Raw genomic sequence first — 26,764 nt, 5'->3', positions numbered from 1 at the left:
ATTCCACTGAATGGAACCATCCTTTATGCAACCGTTGCTAAGGCACATTGGAGTTATTCCCCATCACTTGCTATCACGGCTGCACTGCCTTCTGTAATAACCTTTCGTGAGCATCATTTCACAGATGTGGGAGTGCATCTATGGGACAGAATTCTCAGGAGGGCAGGGTGGGTCAGACAGCACTAGCATTTCGATCAGCTTGGCCCCAACAACAACCAGTGAACATTTGGACCCAGGGGTGCCTGAGCTGAGACACTTGGCCACGGGCCTCCAGACAGTTTGTGGGTGGAAATTCAAATGGATAAAGCGTTTACATACACCCTTTCAGCATAATGTCCCCAACTTAGTTTTATCAATTTTGGCCCATCTGATAGGTGAAAATTGATGGTACATTGTCGTTAGAGCACCCCTTACTGGTATCGTTCTTGTAAATCACACGACCCCATTTCTCATGTATTAAGGAAGTGTTTGCTTTTTCTTTTCCACAAACGTCTGTTGATGCTTCTGACCCAGTTTTTCTAATGGGCTGTAGGTATTTATAGCACGCATTTTTCAGATCTCTTAGATAAATATATACATCTAAAGTCATTTGAGTTAAAGTGATTTTTCTTTCCACAGCATGTCTGAACTTACGGGAAAATATTTCTATGCAGAAATTTTTAGCTTTGAGTAATAGATTTTAATTTTTTTTTTTTTTTTAGTGGTTCTGGATTTTGTGTCGTAGATACTTGGAAAGATGTTCCCTGGTCTGAGAGTTTTTTCCAAAGCCCATATTTTCTTCCAATAATATGGGTTTCCAGTGGATTTTTAAAAAAAACTCATTTTATTTGAGTTAGATCTCTAGCTTAACAACTGACTCAAATTATTTTTGGAAAAATGTGTCAATCATTTCTGACCTAGCACTGCCTGGCCCAGGAGGTGAGCCTTTTCCTGCCTCACTTACATCAGTGGTGCCCTTTCCTTCCCAGATAAATACATGCAGATGAATCACGCCTTGTTTTCACTCAATGGGCGGACAGGCTACGTCCTACAGCCCGAGAGCATGAGGAACGAGAAGTATGACCCCATGCCACCTGAGTGCCAGAGAAAGATCCTCATAACCCTGACTGTCAAGGTAAGGCCCCCCTCACCCCCCACCTTCTTCTCCCAGGGAGTCAGGGCTGTGGCATTGGGAGGGCCCAGCCCTGTGCCTAGTCACACCTGTTGTGGGACATGCTTTGAGCATCTTAAATACAGTGTACTCCAGGGTCATTTTAGAGGGAGAGGGGCGAGAGATAGTCCCCAAATTCATCTCGGTCACCTTACCCGTGTCATCTGCTGGACTAAGGTATGAATCCATCTCTTGTGGGGTTCAGCAGGTTATCTCCTGGGTCCCCGTGAGGACATTTTCTGGCTAGAAAAAGAAGGCAAGAAAGCATGTGGGAAATGGCCATTGCGTCTTTATGGAAGGGAGCGTTTTCCTCCCCAGTGGCCAGTGTTAAGGGTGGAAGCTTTTAAAAATTCATTCAACTTTCAGAAAATGTGTTATCTCTGTAAGAATGTTTGTTTTTTACCTGTTTTGGAAACTATGCAAAGTAGAGGGATAAATTACATTTCTCCTAAGATTAAAGAAGAAAAAAAAGAAAGAAACTTTTGTAACCAAAGGTCTTTGAAAGAAGATCAATTACAAGAAGACTATCACGTACTCTCCCCATCCTTTGGGAGCTGGGAAAGCCAGTGACTAAATGCTCTGTCTCTGAGGGTGCCCCCTGGGTGGGTGTGTTTCTGTGCTCAGGTGAGGACCACTTGTTGAGTCTGATGGCATGGGGACTCTGATCCTGGCTCATCTTAACAGCTGTGGGAATCCACCCCCACGCTCCATTCCCATTTCCTCATCCACGAGAAGGCAACAGTGGTGGTATCCACCTCAGAAGGTTGTTAGGACTTCTCCAGTGGAGGATCTGAGGCTGGCTTTGAACTCATGCAGTCTGACTCCAGAGCCCAAACAGCTCCGTGCTAGCCCATCCATTCAGAACTTGTTACTCTACCAGTGAGAACTTGTTAGGACAGATCTGGGAGATTTCAGTCCTTACCTTTGGTGTCCTAGGTTCTCGGGGCTCGCCACCTCCCCAAGCCTGGACGGAGTATTGCATGTCCCTTTGTGGAGGTGGAAATCTGTGGAGCCGAATATGACAACAACAAGTTTAAGACGACAGTTGTGAGTAAGTTGCCTGGGTCCTTTCTTCCCTTAAACTTCCAGTGAGTAGAGTCACACGTTGGGGATGCTATTCATTGGGGATTTTGTAATGCACTTTGGTTGCCCAGGTCTTTTCCTTCATCCCTCTTGCTCCTCCGTTCAGCTCAGGGAGGGGAAACAAAGGGCCATGTGATTAAATAGTTGGACTCGTACTCGATGTTGCATTTCTCTGCCTGTAACTCATGCCAGACAAGGCTCTTGCTGTCTGCACTGTGACACTAGGCGGGTCCTCTCTGTGCAACAGCCCCCATCTGCTTCAGCCACTGAGTTCCAGACTAAGAAGCAGAGACACAGAGAGGACATGGCTCCCTGACCCAAAGGCTGCAGCCTGACCTGGGTGAGCTTTTCCCACAGAGGGCAGGGAGGCCAAGAGAAATGCTTGTTCTTCTGTTTGAAGCCTGGAAGGGGCTGTGGGCCTGGTGAGACCCGGGATCACTGCCCCTGGGGAAAAGGTAACACAGTGAGCAACTCACATGTTGACCAGTGAAACTGGCATTTATGGAGGGTGGCAGGTTGACTACTTGCCTTGCTCTAGGAAGCTGATTTTCCGTTGACAACTACAGAACCCACGCTGGCTCTGCCTCTTCAGAGAGCTGAATCCACTCCCCTCCCATCTCACCTCTTCCATACCCACCTGTTCCTGCTGGGTCGTTTGCCTCCTGTCCCTTCCACCTCCCAGGCAGTGGAGATGGGAGCTGTAGAAAAGGGAGGTGGTCTCCTCCCCCTCCTTACTGAGGGCCGGGCCTGTTACAATAGTTTTACCAGGATTGCTACTGGAAAAAAGATTATTCGGATTTTTGTAGATCTTAGCATAGATGCATGTTTACCCAGTTGCTAAGCAGATTTAAAGCTGATGAACGTGGAGATGGTTTTTCGGGGGGTGGGGTGGGGGGGTCAGGACGAATGGGACCTCTAATAAGCTTTGATCACCTTTCAGACGACAATGGCCTCAGCCCTGTTTGGGCTGCAACGCAGGAGAAGGTGACATTTGAAATTTATGACCCGAACCTCGCATTTCTGCGCTTTGTGGTGTACGAGGAAGACATGTTCAGCGACCCCAACTTTCTGGCTCATGCTACCTACCCCATTAAAGGCATCAAATCAGGTAAGAGGCATTTTAATGAACATGTTCTGTTTAGGCTAGCGTTGTTCTTTGCTCCGTGCTGCTGGCTTCAAAAAGAATGAAAGAGCGTTTTCCTGGTTTTTTAGGAAATCCCTGCAAACCTGGTTAGGGGGCTTGAACAGCTGCGCTTGTGGTAGTTCCCACGAGCTGGCACGTGTGCAGCCCATCATTTAGTACGCATAGGGGAAGGTGATGAGATGGCGTGCTGGGCCCTTCAAGTCAGGTGTCTGCATGCAGAATTGGATTATTAGTTGATTTTCCACCTGGCCCTGAGGTTTGATTTCATTTGGAAAGGTTAGAAGCTGTTTGCCTAGCCTCAGCCAGGGCTCGGGGTTTACGTACATCTGGTTGGCTCTCCCACCCTGTCTCTGGCTGGGAAGGAAAAGGCCCTTAGCAACTGCTGTGAGTTATAATCGTAGGTCCACCTCCCCGGGTCACCCTGGGCAAGCTACTGAAGCTTTCAGAACTTCCCCTTCCTTCCGTAAAATTGAGATGATTTTCTTCCATGCCTAACAAAACACAAAACCCCTTAATGCTTTGAGAAGGGTCATTTCGTGTTTGCCTGGGACCACGCCACGCTGGGTCCTGTGACCAACTCTTAATTATCAGGAGCTGGAGTCCCACCCAACAAGACAGATAGACGCACTCCCCCAGGGGAGGCGATTTGGGGCCATTTATCCAAGGTGCTACTTTGTAAATGTGATTATGCTTATCTTGTATACAGTTTCTCTAATTTACTTTCTGGCTGGATTTTATGTAGAATGTTTGACAACCAGGCCCTCACTCATCAGATTCCCTTTTTTTCCTCCCTTATTTGAGACATAAGATCATAGATCCTTCGAGATTCCTCATGAGGTTATTGTTCCTGTTTCCTAAGCATTATTTTTTCAAGTGAAAAAGTTCACGCTCATTTTAGTGATTTATGTACAAAGATAGTTTTTTCTCTTGATGTTGTTTTGAAACCTTGGATCCTGTTTTGTGGTGTTTTTTTTTTTCTTCCCCTAAACTTGGAACATATCAGTCATTCCCTAAATTTCTACCTTTCTTATTATGTCATAAGAAAATATCATAAATGTGATAATTTCCACCACCAGGCACTTGCCTAATTAGGCATGCTGGGGAGTCTGGAAAACACAGGTTGCTGAGCCCATCCTGAGGTGTGGATTCAACCTGTTCAGGGTGGGACCTAGGAATGTGCATGTTTAGCCAGCTCCTCAGATGGCCCTGGCACGTTGGGAAAACTGAGCTAGACCGTGACTGCCCATCTTATCATCAAGGAAACAAATTCCTAAGCAAATGAGTAGATATTAAATAAGAACCTGAGAAATGTATAAACAGTCTGATTTTTTTTTTCTTTAGCGTTTTAGAAGTATTGAGCTTCCTAATTTAATAAATAATAACAGTGAGTACTCATTTGTAAGGCTGAGATATTTGGCAACCCCTCTTGGTTCACTTCCCCACACTGAACGGTGTTAAACCCAGCAATTTAGCTGCAGTTGTTAACTTTATAATGTGCCTCTTTTAAATTAGCCAAATAAATAAGGCTTAAGACAGATTTATTTTTATAGTCACGGTGCCCACTCATTCCTAACCCACGTCCACTGTTCTCACCTTGCATAGGCGGGCAGCTCTACTGTTGCCCCTCGTTACCCACGTCCTCTTAAAGGATAAGGGACCTGAGCACTGCAGCTCCTCCCAGTGCCCTGGAGAGAGGTCGGAGTTCATGAACTCTCTTTACTGGCCACCCAATTGTGTCAATTCATCTAGAAAATGCTGTGACTTAGCTTGGAGATTTAACAAAGACCAAAATCTCAAGGATGATGAAAACTGACCCTTTCCCCCAACTGTGAGATACTCAGTAAGGACTCTCTCTGACTCTCTCTCTCTCTCTCTCTCTCTCCTCTCTCTCTCTCTCTCCCCCTCTCCCCCAGCTTCTAACACTGCCTGGCACATTCATATTCATGGAGGCAGTGAAATAAAATGAATAATCCTTTGAGCCTGAGGCAGTGGGGGCCTTCTAAACTCAAAAATAAACTGCCCTTTGTCATTAGGGACACACTTAAGCTTTTAAGCCAGCTGGAGCTCGGGAAGGAAGAAAAACATCATTTATTGTGTTAGTTAGGTGCCCTAAACTCTTTCTTTTAATCCTCACAGCAACCCTGTGAAAGGGGTTTTAGCATCTCCGCTTGTTAACTGTGAGCACATAGGGGCCTAGAGATGTTAATTAACTTGCTCAAGGTCACACACCTGTAAGACCAGAACTGGATCCAAACCCAGGAATGTCTGACTTCAAACCCCAGGTTCTCCCTACTGTCCAGGCCACCCTGGAGGCGCCTCCTAAGCCAAAATACTGATCTTACTTCCAAAGAGATCTCTAGTTCCCTTTCCTCTGTGACACAACTGAAATCAACAAGAGTGAAAACAGAATCAGACTCTATTTTGGGGGAACTAGGCAAACAGCTTTCAGTCCTGATGCCAACATGAAGGGCTGCTCATAACCATGAGACGTGGGTCGTGAGAGGAGGTCCATGGAGAGGGGGACATTCAGTAGAGGGCACAGAGCCCACTTCTCCAAATTCGGAGGCCTGTGCTGAGTGCAACAACGCCACTTTGCTTGGAACCATGTCATTAGAGGTCATGGGCTGCCTGGCAGCCTCTCTGGACACCATGCATGCTCTGCATTCCGGTACGTTCTAATGGTCAATCAACACCTAGACTAACACCTAGACGGACTTATTCCCCACTGTCCACAGAGCAGCTCATGAGAGATGCAGAATCTCAGGCCCCACCTCAGGTCTCCTGAGTCAGAATCTGCATTTTAGTAAAATTCGCAGGTGATTTATATCTGGTTTAAACTTAGAGAAGCACTAGGCCAGACAGCAAGAATTCTGTGGGTAGCCAGGCAAAAAAACAACAACCAGCAAACCGATAAAAAACATTCTCATCACCTGTAAGGGGTAAATAGGTCAGAAAACTTCTCTACAATAGTATTCAAGGAGAGCAATGTTCCCCCAAATCCTCCAGGTCAAAGAGTGTGAGCATTTTATACCCACTCACACTGTCACTCAAGCATAAAACTAACAGGCAGATGCATTCAAACATGCACAGTTCAGGGATTATATGTCCCACAAGCTCATACTGAAGAAAATAAAAAAGGTGAGCATTGGAACATGTTTTAAAAATTTTGTGCAGTTCCCTGTGTGTAAATTTTTTTATCAGAAAAAGAACACTGTAAACAACTCTTGAGCTCTAGTTAATGAGATAAATGCTGACATATTCAGGGTGACATGTACAGATACCTCCATTCTTCTTTGAAATACATACACACGCATACACAATAGATTGATGGGTGGAGAAATGTGATGAAACATGAGTAGTAGAGGTTAAGGGTGAGGGCTAGGTAGTGAGTGTACAAGTGTTTCTTATACTATTCTTTTAGCTTTGCTGTATAAATGTCAGAGAAATACAACTAAGCATCCCTTTGTGGGAGAATTATGGTTACAAAATTGAACACACACCTTACACACCATGTCAAGTAGAAGCAATAGGGTTTCCTCGAAGTAGGGGAAGAAAAGGGGGAGAGGGGGTAAGCATGCTGATTTCCTCCTCATTTGCAGTGGAAAGTGATTGATTCAAAAGATATTATCTAAAGGTTATAAATCAACTGATAGTATAAATAGTGTTCTAAGAAAAGTAAGAATCATCATGAAATAAGCCAAAACCTGAATGATGGAAGGCACAGAGGAAATAGTGGCAGTGCCCTAATTTGAGCATCGCTTGTCCTGGAGAATCAGCCACAATGTACATAAAAGCTCTCAATTCAGAGAGGCGGGTCCAAGATGGCAGCAGAGGTAGACGATGAGCTGGCCCCCTTCCAAGAACACATCAAATATACACCTGTATACAGAGCAGTTTTTCCTGAGAGACAACTGTGAGTCAATTGAACAGCTTTTGCACAATAAGAGAGAGAGAAAGACCTCATAGAGAAGGTCGAGGAACCATGAGCGCTCCCTAGGAGCTGGTGATCTCCACTGTTTACATTTCCCCAGAACATGGATAGCAGGCCAGAGCTCCATCCAGGTTCTCTGGCTGACCTGCAGGCTCCAGCCACCCCTCCTGGAGCTGGGTCCCAGGAGGGTATCATAGCGTGCCTACAAGGAGCCCCTCTCCCTGGAGATTGACCCAGTGGGTACACCCACGTGGGCTGCGCACACAAGGGGCTGTCTTGCCTGCAGAGCTAACAAAACGCTGTAGTACCTGCCAGCAGGGCTACACCGTCCAGAGAAAGTGTGGCGATAGTGGGGTGCTACCAGGTGCTCACATGGGGCTGCCCCTCCTAGAGAGCGTGTGGAGCCAGCAAAACTCTGTGGTACCCTCATGCAGGACTGCCTCTTTCAGAGAAAGTGTGGAGATAGAGGGGCACTGCTGCACATGGGGGCTGCCTCACCTCAAGAAAGTGTGGAACTAGCAAAAGTTTGCAGTGCCCACATACAGGACTGCCCAGTGCGGAGTGAGTGGGGCGCTGCTGTGTGCTCACAAGGGAGGGAGAACTAACAACGTGTAACTGTGCATGCACGCAGGACTGCCCTACCCTGAGACAGCCTGGAGCTGGTGGGGTGCTGAGATACAAGCATGCAGAGCAGCCTCACCCAGACTCTGCTCTGATCACAGACAGTTAAAGCAACAGGGCACACCAAGAATGTAACTAGCAGCTCTCTTAGCCCCACCCTGATTAGAAGAGCAAGGAAGCGTGTACATACCAGGCTGCCACACCTGTAACCCATATCTTTAGGCCAAGAGACATACCAGGTACCATACGTGCCTGCCCTGGCTACAACTGGCCAGCCACAACTATTCAACACATAGCCTACACAGAGACCACTGTTTCAAGACTGGCAGGGATAGCTATTCTATTCAACTTATAGGCACAAACACAGAAAGTCAAGCAAAATGAGGAGATAGAAGAATATGCCCCAAATGAAAGAACAAGAAAAAATCTCCAGAGAAAAATCCTAGTGAAACAGAGATAAGTAATTTGCCTGATAAAGAATTCAAAGAAATGGTCAATAAACTTGAGAATACAAGAGAGGAACTCCGCGAGCACTTCAACAAAGAGATAGAAAATGTAATAAAGAACCAATCAGAGAAGAATACAGTAACTGAAATGAACAATACATTAGAAGCAATCCACATCAGATTGGTTAATACAGAAGAATGGATGAGCTACCTGGAAGAAAGAGTAGTGGAAATGACCCAATCAGAACAGCAAAATGAAAAAATAAAATTTTTTGATGATGATAATAGAGATTTCTGGGATAAGGTCAAACCTCCTAACATTCACATTATAAGGATCCCAGAAAAAGAAATGAGAGAGAAAGGGACAGAAAGAATATTTGAAGAAATAATGTCTGATTAGGAAATTAGGAAAGAAAAACTTTCCTAATCTGGGGATGGAAACAGACATCCAGGTCCAGGAAGTACAGAGAGTTCTAAACAAGATGAACCCAAAGAGACCCACACCAAGATATATTGTAAATTAAAATGGCAAAAGTTAAGGATAAAAAGACAACCTTAAAGAGAGCAAGAATGAAATATTAAGTCATATACAAGGGAAACCCATAAGGTTATCATCTGATTTCTCAGAAGCAACTTTGCAGGCCAGAAGTGAGTGGAGGAGATATTTAAAGTACTGAAAGAAAGAAATCCACAACCTAGAATACTATGTCCAGCAAGGTTATCATTCAGAATTGAAGGAGAGATAAAGAGTTTCCAGACAAGTGAAAACTAAAGGAGTTCACAACCACTAAACCAGCCTTACAAGAAATGTGAAAGGGTCTTTATGCAGAGAAGGCCATAACCAGCAATAAGAAATTTAGGAAAGGAAAAATTTTCACTGGTAAAGCAAATATGCAATCACTATAGTGAATCAACCACATGTAAAGCAATATGAATGTTAAAGGACAATAGTAACAAAATTAACTGTAACTACAATAAACAATCGGGATACACAAAACAAAAAGATAAAAAACAATGCCAAAAACAGAATGGTGGGTAGTAAAAATGTAGTGCTTTCAGCATACAACTGAACTGAAATGCTTATCAGCTTAAAACATACTGCTATAGATATAGAAGGATATATATGGTAACCATAAACCAAAAACTTACAAAAATACACAAAAAAATGAAGAGAAAGGAATCCAGTCTAAACACTAATGAAAACCATCAAATCAAAAGGAAAGAGATCAAGAAAAGGAGAAACAGTGAAGAACAACAAAACAATGAAAAACGATGTATAAAATGTCAATAAACACATACCTATCAATAATTACTCTAAATGTAAATGGACTAAATGCTCTACTCAAAAGACATAGGGTGAAAGAATGGATTTTTAAAAAATGACCCATCTATATGCTGCTCACAAGAGACTCACTTTAAATCAAAACACATCCACACAAACTGAGAGGATAGAAAAATATATCCCATGCAAATAGAAATGAAAAGAACCCTTGGGTAGCAACACTCATATCCAACAAAACAGACTTCAAAACAAAGAATGTAAAAAGAGACAAAGAATGACATTACATAATTTTAAAGGGGTCAATCCAAGAAGAGAAGAGAATATAACAATTGTAAATATCTACACACCCAGCATAGAAGTACCCAAGTATATAAAGCAAATGTTAATAGACATACAGGCAGAAATTAACAGTAATACCATAATAATTGGGTACTTTAATACTCCACTTAGCTCAACAGATGGATCATTGAGACAGAAAATTAGTGAAGGAATAATGGCCTTAACTGTCAAATTAGACCAGTTTGAGTTGATAGACATTTATAGAGTATTTCATACAAAAATTGTAGGTTACATATTTTTCTCAAGTGCACACGGAACATTTTCCAAGATAGATCACATACTAGGCCACAAAACAAGCCTCTATAAATTAAAGAAGACTTAAATTATATCAAGCATATTTTCTGACCAAAATGGCATGAAACTAGAAATCAACTATAAGAAGCTGGAAAAATCACAGATACATGGAGATTAACAACATGCTTCTAAACCAATGAATCAAAGAGGAGATAAAAAAGGAAATAAAAAACTACCTCGAGACAAATGTAAATGAAAACACAGCCTTACAAAATTTATGGGATGCAGCAAAAGCAGTTATAAGAGGAAATATTATAGCTATACAGGCCTACCTCGAGAAGCAGGAAAAATCCCTAATAAAACAATCTAAATTTGCCCCTAAAGAAACTAGAAAAAGAAGAACTCCCCAACGTGAGTAGAAGGAAGGAAATAATAAAGATCAGAGTGGAAAGAAATTAAATAGAAAAGCAGAAAAACAATAGAAAAGATTGATGAAACTGAGATAATTCTTTGAAAGGATGAATAAAATTGACCAGCCTCTAGCAAGACTCATCAAGCAAAAAAGAGAACATGTAAATAAAATCAGAAATTAAAGAGTAGCGATTATAGCCAACACCACAGAAATACAAAGGCTCATTAAAGAAACTATGAACAATTAATATATATGGCAACAAATTGGACAGTCTAGAAGAAATGGATAAATTTCTAGAAACATACAACCTTTCAAGACTAAACCAGGAAGAAACAGAGAATCTGAACAGACCAATTACTAGCAGTGAAATTGTAATAGTAATCAAAATACTCCCAACAAACAAAAGCCCAGGACTGGACGACTTTACAGGTATAAAAATGTCAAATCATTATATCATACACCTAAAATGAATATTATATAACAACTATACTTCAATTAAAAAAAAAATATATATATATATAGCTTTCAAGTCAATCTAGGACCATATAGTGAATCCCCAAGACACAATGTTAAATGTAACGTTCAGAATGGCTTGGGTCAGGGCACTTTCTTTTGTGATTTTTAAAGGAAACTCAAACACATGCACAGATTATCTTGGGAAGACACTGTTAACAATGGTTCCTTCTGGAATAAGGCATTATGAGTGGGTGGGAGACTTTCACTTTTATTCTGGATTCTTTTATAGTAAATTAAAACAAGCCAACCAATCAAGCTTTGAGATGTGTTTCCTTAAACATTATTTAATGGATGGTAGTGGCCGGGGAATTCAGCTCTACCTCAACCCTCCTCTAAATAAACATTTAAATGACTGCCAGACATAGGTCCTAATTGTAAATAGGGAATGGCTGTCAGAGGAGGAGGATCAATACTTCTCTGAACAGTGGAGAGACAGGAAGATTTCCTCCCATTGGAAATCTTTAAAGACCCTCCCCGTCCTACACTCTGTAAAGGAAATGGATGTGAGGATTCATTACTCTTTTGAGTCTTTCGGCCTTAGGAGTATTTAAGGAATTGAACCACAGATGCAGCCACTCTAAATTCAATGTGTAATGTTCTGTGGGTTTTACTTTCTTCTGAGTAAATCATTTTCATTTCTAGATGGCAGATATTTTTAACTTCACTTCTCTGTATGGACCTGTCAGTCAAGGCTGCATTCTGGAGCCCCTCTCCTTAACCATCAGGATGGGACCTCGGGCTTCCAGAAAATCAGCCTAGCACAGGGCACTGACCTCTTTGCTCCTTGAACTGGTCATGTGATTCCTGGGTACCCCAAGAAAACTAAGGTCAGACATTAATTGCCTTTGCATTGTTTTTCCATCCTGCTGCAGGATTTAGATCTGTTCCTCTGAAGAACGGGTACAGTGAAGACATTGAGCTGGCTTCCCTCCTGGTGTTCTGTGAGATGCGGCCAGTCCTGGTGAGTGGAGAAACATGTTGGGGTTCCCTGCACTACATCTGCTGGTGGGGGTGTAAACGGCCAATGAGTACAGTTGACGTAGGGACTTAAACCCTTTGAGAATTATCTAGCCAAACACGCCACATCATTACAGAAGAATTCCTTTCAGCTACAGATTTCCCCAGAGGTCTTAGGGTTTTCCTCCCAGCATCCATCCTTGAAGAATGTGGTATGATTCTATGAGTAGGCTACGGAGTTGCAAAGGGTGAAGCTCTTTGGAAGTTCATCATAGTTTCACTTTAGCAAAAGCCTGGCAAGACGATGCTCTTCTAGATAAGTGCATCCTACCCAGTGCCTTTCTCTGCCTGTTGATCTTTGGTAATCCCTGAAAAGGTCTGAGAGCATCCAACAAGGCCTTGTCATGGCCTGTTCCTGGGAAAGAAATTCATGGACCGCAACTTTCCATAGTGAGTGACACTCCTTTTGTGGTTCTCTCTGCTACTTGAGGAGCCTGCCTTCTTGGTCCTTTTGGTTTGACAAGTCCTTGAAGATATTTTTAGTCCATCCTTTAACCAGTTAGGGTAGACTTGGCAGAAAGGGCTTGGCCTCCTTGAGCTATGGAAGAGGATAAGATTTCTGAGGACATAGCACTAAGCTGCGAGTAGTTCCGGTCTTGGGTTTGCTGGTGGGAGAAGATGTGGATACTTACTGTGATTCTGGAGCTTTAGAATCTCCTTGATGGCCTCTCACATAGGATGAAACCCACCACTTGGCATGTGTTTTTGCAAGGCCTCATATGTGGCCAATAAAAATCTCTCAAGATCTTCCCATCCCCCTATCACAAAACCCAGCATGGGCTTAGGGGGGGTTTTATAGTCACTCCAGTTCTCTTGGAATAACCTAGAAAAACCGTGGTTCTGGACCCCAGCAGGCTAATGTGGGCTTGGTCAGTGCTCCTGGATGCACATCGGGTTGTTCTCTGGGTAGAAAACTCACAGCCTGTACTGTTCTTTAGGCTGTAAGAACTCAACAGCGATTTGGAAGTTGCTTTTTAGGGAATTTCCAGAATGCAGCTGAGTACAACCAAATGGGGAAGGAGGATGACAGGGATGGGAAGCCGTTTAACAGCCATAGTCCATGCAGTAAAAATTCATGAACTTGACTCAGAGGAGATATTAGGCTTATCTGCAGAGCTCTTTCCCTTACATTCAGTTTTTGCAACCTTGATAGTTTTACACTCCAAAGCATTTTAGAAGCATTGAGATGGATGCAAAAATAAGACAGAAAGCAGTAAAAACAGGAAGCAGAGACTTAAAAGGCACATTAGTTGGGGGTCCTAGAACCTCAGTGACAGCCAAAGGCATCACTTTTTGTTGGTAAAAAGTAAGTTCATGATGATGAAAGTCTGTCTTAAAAGGATAAGGGGATGGAAAATGGAAAGTTCTCCATATTGAAACAAATTTTTAAATATTAGTGCTTTAGGCTGTCAAAATAAATATAGTGTTTATGTGAAAATTGTAGTTTTCACTTGAACCTTAAATTATGGATTAAAAAAAAAAATCACCTTTCATGATTCTTACAACGATAGAAATGCTCAGTCATGAAAGTTTACATAAATTCCTCCCTTTACCAGGCAACTGAGTCAGCCAATGGGTCCTGTTGAGAATGCCCAAGTCTTAAATTTCTCCTCTTTTAGAATGAGTTATGCATTTGTCAATCTATCATTAATAAGACTATCTGAGGTCTTTAAGAAGTCCATTAAAAGACTTAAGCCACAATATATTATTTTGTATAAATGGTTAAAAAAAAACCATACACACACACACACACTCACATGCACACGCACGCACACGCACACACACACACAGCCCAGATTGTGTGGAAAGTATAGTATTATCATTTAGGGAAAGAGATGAGTAGATAAAACCAGCATTTGATTTGTTTGCTTTCGTCATTTCCTAGGCCAATGAATTCTTTATGTAAGTGTAATAATGATAATAATACAAATTACATATATGTGTATATTTTTTTCTTTAAAGTTTTTTTTTTTTTAAACTTTGACACCCTTGACATTTGGAGCCAAATCATCCTTGTGATGGAGGATGTCCAATGCAATGTAGGGTGTTTAGCAGGATCCCTGCCTTAGATCTACTAGATGCCAGTAGCACCCTTTCCCCTTGTATAACAGCCAAAACTATCTCTAGACATTGTCAAATGTCCCCTGGGTGGCAAAATCATCCTTGGTTGAGAACCACCACTTTAAAGCAAAATCTAAGCACTTTTCATACCATTACCTAATCTTCATTGACATTTAATGACTGACGGATTTTTCCATCAAGCTGATCAACCACAGATTAAGCGTTCCTCTAAGCTGGGCATTTAGATGGAATCCGCGTACAGATAAGGCTCTCAGGAACATCTTCATGTTGTTAATCTTTTCTTCCTTTAATTCAGAAATATTTCCTTAGGATCAATTCCCAGATATGGAATTAGTAGGATCAGTTCATTTGGCAGGATGGTAAAATTGTAAAACCAGGGCCTTCAGCAAAAGCCTGGAATAAGTAAGTTTGAAGACTCTTGGCGTAGTCAAGCTTTCCTCTCCCCAGGTCCACTGAAGGATCTGGGATGCTGTTGCCTGGGGAAAGGAAACCAGTGCTGCTTCTCCGTGTACATAAAGCCCATTTGCAGACATTTCACAGAAAAATGAAGTGATACAAGTGGTGCAGATGGTTGTAGGAAAGCATTTGTATAGACACTGCTGGGCAAAGCTGTCGTAAACGTATCAGAAACATTATAAATAATTTAAATAATTAGGTATCATTGGCAGCAGAGAAAATTACTATATTTAAAAGAAAATGTGTTTACCCAGATTTGACTTCCTGGATAGGGGGGAAACTTCACACACTGGGTACTGTTGGGGATGCCCCTGGAGTGTGGCAGAGGAGTGGGGGCATCGTGTGGGGTTCCAAGTGCAACGTTGACTCGCAGATCTGCTCTGTGAAGGAGTTTTGGCAGAAAGGGTGTCTGAGTAGGTGCCAATTTCTTACGTGCAAATTTCACTTCAGTTGCTGGTTTTCAAGCTTTTATGTAATTCCACATCTGTCACCTGGTTCTAAGCCACAGGTGCTGTTGGGTGTTTCTGCTCTGCAGTGTGATTGCTGGGAAGCCGGGCTGGGTTGTGTTCCGTAGACCTGGGCTTTCTCGTTGCCCAAGGTCAAACCTTGTTTTATTTATCATCGTATCCTCTGTGAGGCCAGGGAGAGATCTGTTAAACAGCTTCACAGGAGATTTATCTTAGTAAATGATTGATCCGGTGAGGGCTGAGATGGAGTTTACTCATAAAACATTTGCTGAGAGAGTTTAAAGTCTCAGAAAACTGTCAGTAAGCACTGTCAGCTCCTTCTGAAGGAGCCGTTTACATGACACAATTACTTTATCAATTCTCAGTCCTTTACTCAACTGTGTATATGGTTTACAAAGAGTATTTTACAAAGAGTATTTTAAATGCCATTCTATTACCATTCTATTAATTTGAGAAGCAGGAAGAAGAACGGGGAGGAAAAATCCCCATAAACAACCTGTACATAACCACTATTAGTATTTTGGTATACTATTTCCTTTGTCTGCCTGATAATTTTTTTGCATATGACATACCCATAGTTATATTCATCAGATACATATGAAATGTGTGCCCTTTATCCACTTCACAGATGCCTTTAAGCATTTTTCTATGTTATTATATGATTTTCCAAGCCATTAATGCCTATTTCATAAGTGATCAGTGGGGATCCCTAATTCACTCAGCCATTCTCTCACTGATGGACAGTTAGGTTGTTTGTAGTTTTTTTACTTTATAAATAATGGAAGTCTTTATGTAACATTTTTTGATTAAAAATTATTTCCTGAGGCAAAGTATTTAGTAATGGAATAATAGATCAAAGAGAAAAAACCCCATATAGTTTTGGATACATGTCGAATTGTTCTTTGAAAGAAAATAGTTTTTTTTAAGTTGATGTATTAGATCCAATATTGCTGTTAATTGGAAAGGGCCTCCACTCAAATGATCTAAACTTGTGAGATTCAGAAGAATGGGACAGGAGAAAAGTATGGAAACTTGAATACTCCATTATTGATGGGCAAGCTGGCAGTACCTGGAAGATGTGTTTGAGAAAACTGGCTGCCCTCATTCTGGGGTGGATGGTGTTTAACTCTGCCCTGGGTGCAAGGGGTGGGATGGCCTAGTGGAAAGACGAGGAAGCTGTGGTTCCCGGGGAGGTTTCAGCCAGAAGAGATGTGTGAATCCCTTTGCAGAAAGGCTAAGGCACATACTCTAGAATCCTAGAGGACCAGGAGGGGGAGCTGCACTCTGAGTTGGTCCTGGTTTTTGAGGTTGGGGAAGATTTTCTTACCGTTGGGGAGACCCAGAGGCACAGAGAAAGACCCTCCTTGTGCTTTGACAGCTGAAGTTTGCCCGTTTGCCCAGTGTTGACTCAAAGAGCAGAAACTGCTGTGCCTGCCACCAAGACCCAACAACTTGATGTGACTACAGAACAGAAAACCGTGATCACACAGTGAAAAAAAAAAAGAACTGGCACAGAGCAACAAGAGGAAGACAGACCCAGGTGGATACCTGGTACATGTAGCTGACAGGTGAAGTCAAGCTGTTGGAAGCACCCGATGAGAACTCTATCACATAAGTCATAAGAGCTATTCAAGAATATCCAAGTAGAGAATCGAACAAGACTTTCTAGAATTTGAAATTTCTTGAATTTAAAAATTCACTAGATAAACAGAGATTCACATCAGTGACCCAACATGTAATGTGGAAGAAATAGCTCACAGTCCAGAGTAGTACTATCATGGACTTCATAAAGGAAAAGATAGGCTCAGAGGACAGATGCAAATGACATAAGATGTGTATTTCAAAGGAAAATGTAGAACAGAGATGGGTGGGGAGGTAGTAATGAAACAGTTAACAGAGGGAATTTTCTCTGATTTGCTGCTTGAGAGTGCTTACTTGATTCTCAAAAGGATGAAGAGAAAGCACACCCACCCACCCCCAATTGTATTTTAATAAAAGTTTTGAATTCCAAAGATAAATAAAAAACCTGAACTTGCCAACACACTATCATGTTTCCCCGAAAATAAGACCCAGCCAGACCATCAGCTCTAATGCATCTTTTGGAGCAAAAATTAATATAAGACCTGATATTATATTATACCCGGTATTCTATATTATATTTATTATATCATATTATACCCAGTCTTATAGTAAAATAAGAACGGGTCTTATATTAATTTTTGCTACAAAAGACACATTAGCGCTGAATGTCTGGCTAGGTCTTATTTTCGGGGAAACACGGTAAGTTATCTACAAAGAAAACCAAAGAAATCCAACATCAGACTTGTCCACTTCAGCACTGGAAACTAGAAGACAGTGGAATGCCATCTACAGACTAAAAAGACAGAAGAATTCAGTGTCCAGCCCCCCACATATCAAGGCAACGCGACAGTATTTGTAGATATGCAAGATTTTATATACCTCATGTATCCTACTCAAGGGAGACATCAAGAAAGCATCTCAATCAATGAAAACTGATCAGTAGAGAAATTTCTAGATCGGGAGATAAAGAGATGAAAATAATAAATTTTGCAGATTGGTAACCACAAGAGTGCCACAGAGATACGAAAGACAGTTTGGAGAATATAATCAATAATGTTGTAAAGATTTTGTAGGGTATCTGATGGACACTTGTCTTATTAGGGAGACCACTTCATGGATGGTATAGATGCCTGACCACTGCACTGTACACCTGAAGCTGAAGCTAAATAATAATGAATGTCAACTATAATTTAATACATATATACATAGTCACGGGATGTGGAGTACAGCATAGGGAATAGAGTCAGTGGAATTTTAACAGCTATGTACAATGTCAGAGGGGTAGTAGATTGGGGGAGGGAGGTTATCACTTTGTTTAACTATAGCATTGTTCTGTATACCTTAAACTAATAAAAAAATAAATTTTGCAGTACAGTTAAATTTTACAGTATGATAACAGCCTGATTAAAATTTTGTGATGTTAGGTGTCACATAGGATTCTTGAAATAGAAGAACCATTGTAATGAAAAATTTTGTAATAGTCTGGAATTGAAAATAATTAAGTGCCAGCTGAACTCAGGAGTTAAGAAGTAAAATATAGGTGTCCTAAAAAGTTTCAACTTTGATGCCTGGGGGATCAGTAGGAAAACAAAGCATTCTGCAAGGGGAGAGTTAATTCTGATATTTTGATGTAAAAAGAAGATGTAATGTTACTTAGGATTGTTAAAACACTGAAAGTAACCACTGTAAGAATTGAAAAGCAGAGGAGAAATGAGGAAACAAAGAAGATACATAGGAGCTTGAATCAAGAGAAGAAAAATAAGGAAAAGTATGAAAGAAGAAATTAATGAAAAATGTACAGTAATCAAAATGGAATGCATATAACTTACAGTTGAATCAATGAATGGGCTGAATTCTCTATTAGAAAAGCAGCAAAGAAATCTAACTGCACAACGTTTAGAAGAAATAAGCCTAAAACAAACAAGAAGAAACGTTAAAAATTAAAAAACAGGAATGGAAGAGTTACTGGGAAAAACTGTGAAGGAAAAGTTCGTATCAAAGTAGAATTTAAAATAAAAAAATATCAAAAAGCATTAAGAAGAACAGTATGTAATGATAGAATATTTGGTTTACAAAAGGGATACAAGATATAAGTGGTTAATTAGGAAACACCATAGTACCTAAATATATAAAACAAAAGCACCTATAAATACAAAGATTACTTTAAACAAATTACATAAAAGATCTTTCAGAATTTGAAAGGTTTAGTTATACAGAAAATCAGTAAGGACAGATGACCAAATGAATACCAACAAGTTTGATTTAAGAGATACAAAACTTTGTGTCCTGTAAGTGGATAGTATCTACTGTTTTCTTCAATTTCTCAGAAACTTTATAAATTTGATTGCTTACTTGGTCACAGAGAAAACCTTCATACATTTTAAAAAATAATGATTTCATAAGTCATTATTTATCTACAACCTGATAACATTTGGAAGAAAATGAAAGCTGGCCAAAATGTGTCCTGTTTAAAAATAACAAATTCCTAGATGAAATAAATCAGAACAAGTCAAGTAAATTGCACATAAAGTAGTAAAACATTTATGCCATAATTATTATATTTAGAAGAAGAAAGTGCTTGCCTTAAAACCCACAGAAAACTTAAGACACATGTACTAATCATTCATCTTAAAAATTTTTTTAAACATTCATAAACTAATAGGAACAAAGTAGGAGATAAAAGCAAACTGAATGAAACACACACATAAAAACAAAGAGAATAGAAGAAAAAACACATACTGACTTACTGAAAACACCAATGAAATAAACTCTGTGCCTGCTTAATCAAGGGGCAAAGTAAGAGCAAAAACATACAAGAGTAGTATTGAAAAGGAGACTGAACACCAAATAATGAGGATATAAATAAATTTGAAAAGTGACAGCAAATGGGTGACTGCCTTGAAGAATGAATGTAAATGAGCTAAAATTGTTTCAAGAAGCAGTACAGAACTAACAAAGCCCTATAGGAAACTTTTGAAGGGTCATAAAACACCTATTGCATAAAACAGGTATCACATTTAGATGGTTTTATAGCTGTGTTCTACTTGGAGTTAATTTTAATCCAGTGAAGTTAATAGAAAAATGGAAATGCTCCAATCAATGTCTTGAAGCTAAATAACTTTCAAAATTGGAGAAAGTATGCCTTCCCTTCCCCTCATACAATCATAGATCGATGCTACTTCTGAATACAGATGTTAAAATACTAAAAAAAATTTGTCATTTTCAGCTATTTCTAGAAGAACAATATATTACAACCAAGTAGTTTATTCTGCTAATGCAAGGATGATTTAACACTGGCACAATTAGCAATATGTTTAGTGAGAAAAAGCAAGAACTGCTAGATGCTGCAAATACAACCAGTCAAATGAAATAATCAGTATAAATTGTGGTGAAGGTATAAAACTATCTATTAAGAACTTATGCTTATATATTTAAAAAAACAAAGATTCCAATTTTGAGGAGACTGATTTTTGTTTATCTTGTTTTTATTATGTTTAACTGCTTTATTCTAGAAATAACAGTTGGAAATGTGGGGTGGGAAGCAGGGATAGATGGGAAATCTCATTCATGATATTAACAAAAACTATAACACCATATTAGGAGAAATTTAAAGAAAGTGCATGGCTTATAAAGCAACACCTGAACATGTAGAAATATATATCAATCCTTCCAAAATTAATGTTTGATTGGAATAAGAAGTATCAGTATAAACTCACTTTAAAAAAATAGAGAGAGATATACAAATAGGTAGATACAGAAATAAATGTGTGCTTGCATCGGTTACTATACATACATTACATACATACATACATACATACATACATACATACATACATACATACTCTGGCTGTCTGCTGAGAAAGCCGAGAACCAATGACACCCCAGTAGCAATGAGCACACCTAAGCACCCATATTTTGCTTTCTAAATATCATTCTTCAGTAAAAGAAGTCAGCGCTCTATAGACCAGTGGTGGATTTCGGCATTGAGACAGATAAAATATAAAATGAGTCTGGACTATTTCAAAGTTCTCAAAGGGGCATAGCAGCCATCCCAAAAGAGTTCCTGGTGACCAAAGTTGGAACAATTTGAGCAAAATAATGATATTGGATTGTAACCCACAGAATAAAACTATTCATTCATGGACATGTGAATATTTACTAATTCAATGAGAAAGGAGATAGCTCCTATTTATAGAAGAATTCCAATGGAAAAAGTGTGAAAGGAATGAAAGAAATTGAAAATCACCACTGGAACACCACAGTAACTGATTGCTACAGGTAAGTTCTACCAATGGATGCTAAATCAGTGAGTGAAAGTTTGAGGAGAAAGAGATATTTGCATAGTATCAAAGTATCTTCCTTCAAGAGATTTATTAATTGGAAAGAGAAAAATAGCAGCTTTACCATGGATGAACCTGGCAGACACCATCTTGACCAAATGATCAACATTACCACCGGTGATAAGATGGATTTCCTGAGAAGGGTACATCACTTCTGTGTTATTCTTGCCAAAGCTGCATAACCTCAAACAAATGAGAACACACCAGGCAAACCCAGAATTACTGACCAGTACTCTTCAAAAGTGTCAAGGTCATAAAAGATAAAAGAGGACTGAGGAAATGCCACAGATTGGAGGATTCTAAGGAGACACAGGAACTAAATGCAACGTGGACAGAAAAAGGACATTTGTGGAAAAACCAGTGAAAACCGAATAAAATCTGTAGTTTAGGTAAGTAGTACACCAGTGTTAACTTCTTAGCTTTGATAATTGTGCAATCACTGTGCAGGATTTTAACCCTGGGGAATCAGGGTGACATGGGGTATATGAGAACTCTGTTCTATTGTTTAAAATTTCATCATTAAAAAATTATGAGAAAAAAGCATTTGTGGGGGATAAAAACTGAAAAAACTGGAGAACTCCCATGAAGATTTTGTCACAGGCTGGGTATAATTTACCACAGATGTTCTCCAAGAATTCAAGGATCTTAAATTAAAAAAAAAAAAAAATACATACATACATACAGAGGGTGCCAAAGAAATGTATACACATTTTAAGACAGGAAAAAACTGTATTAAAATTGTAACACTCAATATATACTGATAACAAAAGATGAATACAAGTCATGTTTGACTTCTGCAATTATAAGAGGTGCTCAAAGTGGTTACCATCAGCTTAATTTTAATGTAGCTTTTTCCTTTCTTAAAATATGTATACATGTTTTTGGCACCCTCTGTATGTTTGTGCGCGTGTGTGTGTGTATAACAAGTGGTTACAGAAGATACAAGTGGGAATAATAATAAAATCACAACATAAACATAAATTGACATAACCCAAAATGGAAATAGCTCCTTGGGGGAAGATAAGCGAGTATGTGGGGAAATGAGCCAAATCTTTCTCTGCAAATAATCCCTAAAAACTGAAAAACCAAGAACTTGCAGTATAAGCATATTTTTTAAAGAACTGTCAATAATCAAAATAAACAACTATTGATTTGGGGGAGCAGGGGTCATGAGGGGTGGAGGAAGGCAAACAAGGAGACAGCTGGGTTTTTGGTAATAATCCTTATAGTACTTCCTGACACTTTTAACTCTGTGCATACATAATTAATAAAAACTGAAATTAAAATTGAGAATGCAAGTGGGAGCAGATGACACATTGACGGGGAGCACATGACTTTTTCAAGGACGTTTGCTGTGAAGGTGAAAAGAGAGATGAGTCAGTAGCTGGAGGGGGATGTGGGGTAAAGGGAGAGGCTTTAAAATGTGTTTGCTGGTGATGGGGATGACTTAGTAGAGAAGGGCAGCAATGATACAGGAGAGAGAACGGGTATGTACAGGAGTGAAGAAATGAGGAGAGAGGAGATGGGACCCTGGGGCCAGCAAGAAAGAAGGCATGGGATGTGGGACAGGGGCCTGGAGGGGCAGATTTCCCATGTAATTTCTTCTGTATTCTATGTGAAACAAGAAGTAAGGCCATCAGCTGAGATTGGGGAGGTCAGAAGAGAGCATAGGTGTGAAACAGTCATTTTAAGAAATTAGGAAAAAGAATTTCTTAGCAAAATACAGGAGGATGATATTGTTTAATGTGCTTCTATAATGTATGCGTTGACATTTTATTTAGGATTATTGCACTGGTTTTCTTTTTTTTTTTAATTAAAGTTTAGTGGAGTGATAATTGTTAGTAAAGTCACATAGATTTCAGGTGTACAATTCTGTAATATATCATCTGCATATCACATTGTATGTTCACCACCCAGAGTTGGTTCTCTTTCCATCATCATATATTTGATTCCCTTTACCCTCATCTACCAGCCCCCTGAGGGTTCAGTCTGTAGTTTCTGGTAAGGCTTTGTTATGCTGGTTTCATTAAAATTATTTGAAGATCTTCGTTCTTTCTCAGGGCTTGGCACATTTTGAATAGAATTGGAGTTAACTGCTACCTATATATAACAGATGTTAAAGACACCGTTTGTGAAACTTTCTGGGCATGATTATAACATTTTCTCACTTTCTTCTAGGATAAAATTAGTCTCTTCAATTTTTTTTCTCTCATGGGATAATTTCCTATAATAGGAAATATGTATGTATTATCTACAATATATATTGGAATATAAGAGACTGATAATAAATATGAATACATACATTCATTCTATTATCAGCTTGGTTTTGATTTATTTCACAGGTTCTTTCCATTTCTTTTTATCCATAATTGTATACCTATGCTTATGTCTTATTTGGGCTATGACACATTTCTAAATTAGATAACAGATTATCTATTTTATTGACTCTGTGTTTTCCCCACAAAACAACCCAGCTCTTGCATTTATTTTATATTTTTATTTTTTCGTTTTCTAATTCAACTATTATCTTCACTGATTCAGTCTGCTTTCTTTCAACTTCTGTTCTTTTTGAAACCCCTTGTGTTTGGATACCTCATTTATTTCTTTCACTTTTGTGGCTGATGCAATGGGGCCTGAAGGCTGTGCACAAACAGAAGATTCAGGGCAAGGGAAGCGTTACTGAAACACCCTCCAGAAAAAGAGATCTGGCAGTGGCCACGACTCAGGCCAGTGGTCAGCTGCTTGCCTGAGGGGTTGGGATAAAAGTGGACACAGCCCTGCAGCCCGGACACAGACTGAGGTGTGTAGTATTCCTGAGAACCTAGAGCTCCAAGCCATCACCCTAACACTTTGCTGACCCGGCCCTCGTGAGATCCCCGTTTAGAACATTCAGAAAACCAGACGCCAACATATAGATTCAAGGAAGGAACCAACCTTCCCATCCAAGATGGGCTTACATATTAAAATTTTAAAGCACTTGAGGAAAATAACGCCAGTATAGACAACAACTGTAAAAGCAATGGAATTCACTCCAGTGAATCTGAAAATAACTTTGAAAAGAACCCAATGAGTAAACGTGCATTTTAAGACTGAAAGCAACAAACGAGTACGACAAAACCTCATAGACGCAGACAACAGTTTAGTGGTTACCGAAGGGTAAAGAGGGAGGGGAGAGGTAGATGAGGGAAAAGGGGATCCAATATATGGTGATGGAGAACTGACTGGGTAGTGAGCACACAACGCAATATATAGATGATGTATTATATACACTTGACACCTATGTAATGTTACTAACCAATGTCACCCCAATAAATTAAAAAACAAAACAAAACTCTTCTTACTATTAATCAAGAACATGTAGGAATGAAAGGACTAATTAGAAATTTTGGAAACACAATTTGAAAAATCTTGAGAAAAGTTGCTTTAAAGCCTAGTAAGTGGGAAATTCCAGAAAGGATGTAGTTACTGAAACAATGAGTAAATGTGAAGATTGTGGTGGAGAATTTGCTTTGAACACAGCATAAGATAAAAATATGAAAAACAAGAGTTAAAAAAAGGAGAGTATGAAAAACTCCAACATAAAATATTTGAGATGTTCATGATTGAGAATTTTCCAGCATAGAAGACACATGAGTAGTCCAGTTATAAACACAGCAATATAAATAAGTGTAGATCTGCATATTGATAATTCATATTGAATTGGCAGTACGAAGAAAAAGAGAAAATGATAAAACAGAAAACAGAAAATACATGTTACCTACAAAGAATTGACCAATGACAGTAATACCCCCACCTACAGCAATAACAGCCTAAAGACTAAGGGATGTCTTCAAAATTGATCAAGACACATAGCTATAAGTCTAGACATTGTATATCCTAATAACTACCACTCAAGAGTAAGGGCAAAATGAAGGTATTTTCAGACACAAAAGTAGATACTTTAGTACTAATAAACCTTTGCTAAAAGAATTACCAAAGTACTTACTCTTAAGCAAGAGGCACTATAATGCAAAAAACAATGGTGAACAAATAAATCAGTAAAATATATGAGAAAACAGAAATAACTAGAGACTTGGAAAACAAGCTAAATTTTTGTGTGAAAACTCAGACTCAAAAGGACACCAGGAAATAATTGTCTCCAAATTCTAAGAGGGACGGAGAGAGTCTTGATTGGGAGGGTTGCTTAGAGTTGATAATGTTCTAGTTTGAGTTGGTGATGGCTCCATAGCTGTTTGCTCATTAAAATTAATTACTCATTAAAATATATACAGTAAGCACTCACTTAACGTCCTCAATAGGTACTTGGAAGCTGCGACTTGAAGTGAAAAGATATATAATAAAACCAATTTTACCATAGGCTAATTGATAAAAATAAGAGTTAAGTTATATGGCATAGTTCTGGTCACAAATACATCACTAAGCTTCAACATAAAGACCTCAAACACTGATAATATTCAACACTGAAATGAATATGAGCTAGACATACATTTAAGAAAGCTTAATAAAAACAAGAAATATAATTATTTTCCAACCCACTTATTCCAGTTCAGGGTTGGGTGGCAGAGCCTCTCCCAGCAGCTCAGGGTGCAAGGTGGGACCCCACCCTGGATAGGCTGCCCTTCCATCACCTGGCACATTCACACCCACGCCATTCAGATGGGGACAATTGAGACACGCCGATTCACCTAATGTGCACATCGTTGGGATGTGGGGGGAAACCAGAGTACCTGGAGAAAACCCACGCAGACATGGGGAGACATGCAAACTCCACACAGACAGTGGTTCGAGCTGGAATCAATTTTTTTTTTTTTTAATCAATGGTATAATAAAACGACATTGAAGGAAACAACATTATTCAAGTACCTGCTGTATATGTTTACATACTTTTCTGAATGTTATATATACGATGTTTATATTTAGAATACTAAGGACTAAATTATATAACATAGCTATAAATGCTTTGGAATTCAGAAAAGGAGTTAAAGGGCTTTAATTGTAGAAGTGTTCGTAGAAAAGGTAGATTTTGAACTTAAACTGAATAACAAATAGTCATCACATATATGAAAACAACAGAAGTTGTTTTCCTCTAGCTGGACAGAAGGTGAAAAGAGACCATTTGTAGTACAGGGTTAAGACTTACAAGGGGTTTTTGTTTTGCTTTGCTTTATTCTTAATAGGGAGGAAAGCTGGTCTCCTCGAGGAAGGATGTAAATTTAAACAAAGTCATTACTGACTCTTCCCAATGCCTTCCTCAACAGTACATTGAATTAGTCACCAGGAATTGTCCATTTTACCTCCACTCCTTGTGCAAAGAAAATTGTCTTTTTACTCCTTTGCATCTTTGTGAGTAGCCAAAGTAACCTTCACCATCACCCTCTCTACTTTCCAAAGCCAGAGTGCTACCTGTTATCCTGGGGGATATCCACGGTGGTTTGTTAGGCCGCGAAGGTGGAAAAAAAATTTTGCAGAGCAAGATGTGGTCTGAGTCCATTTTCTTTTTTGTAAAAGTAAATGACAAAGGAGCTCATTTGTATATATCAATGTTTTTATAGCACCGGAGTCTGTCACTTGAACTGCTCCATCAGTAGTAGCAGCCAATAGTCTGACCTCCCAAGCAGCCAAGCTTTACACAACAGTCAGTAATCTTTTAAAATCATCAGTGA

General features: G+C 39.6%; 1 protein-coding gene and 1 long non-coding RNA gene across 2 annotated transcripts in view; one reads left to right on the top strand and one right to left on the bottom strand.

The window, feature by feature from the left end:
- Positions 1-26,764, bottom strand: part of LOC109453721 (uncharacterized) — a 39,215-nt gene that overhangs the window by 482 nt on the left and 11,969 nt on the right. Inside the window, exons 2-3 of the long non-coding RNA XR_002138368.2 lie at positions 2,073-2,154; positions 1,306-1,393 (exon numbers count right to left, since the gene is read on the bottom strand). This is a non-coding gene — a long non-coding RNA (uncharacterized LOC109453721). The remainder of the gene's footprint in view (positions 1-1,305; positions 1,394-2,072; positions 2,155-26,764) is intronic.
- The window catches only part of PLCG2 (phospholipase C gamma 2), a 138,868-nt gene that overhangs the window by 109,500 nt on the left and 2,604 nt on the right, over positions 1-26,764 (top strand). The window contains exons 28-31 of the mRNA XM_019743719.2: positions 969-1,114; positions 2,087-2,201; positions 3,174-3,341; positions 12,031-12,119. Of these exons, the coding sequence (XP_019599278.1) occupies positions 969-1,114; positions 2,087-2,201; positions 3,174-3,341; positions 12,031-12,119 (518 nt within the window). The remainder of the gene's footprint in view (positions 1-968; positions 1,115-2,086; positions 2,202-3,173; positions 3,342-12,030; positions 12,120-26,764) is intronic.

Source organism: Rhinolophus sinicus, linkage group LG11, assembly GCF_036562045.2.
Source record: "Rhinolophus sinicus isolate RSC01 linkage group LG11, ASM3656204v1, whole genome shotgun sequence".
NCBI lineage: Eukaryota > Metazoa > Chordata > Mammalia > Chiroptera > Rhinolophidae > Rhinolophus > Rhinolophus sinicus.
The sequence above is the reverse complement of the archived record's forward strand: the minus strand, read 5'-3'. Positions and strand labels throughout refer to the sequence as shown.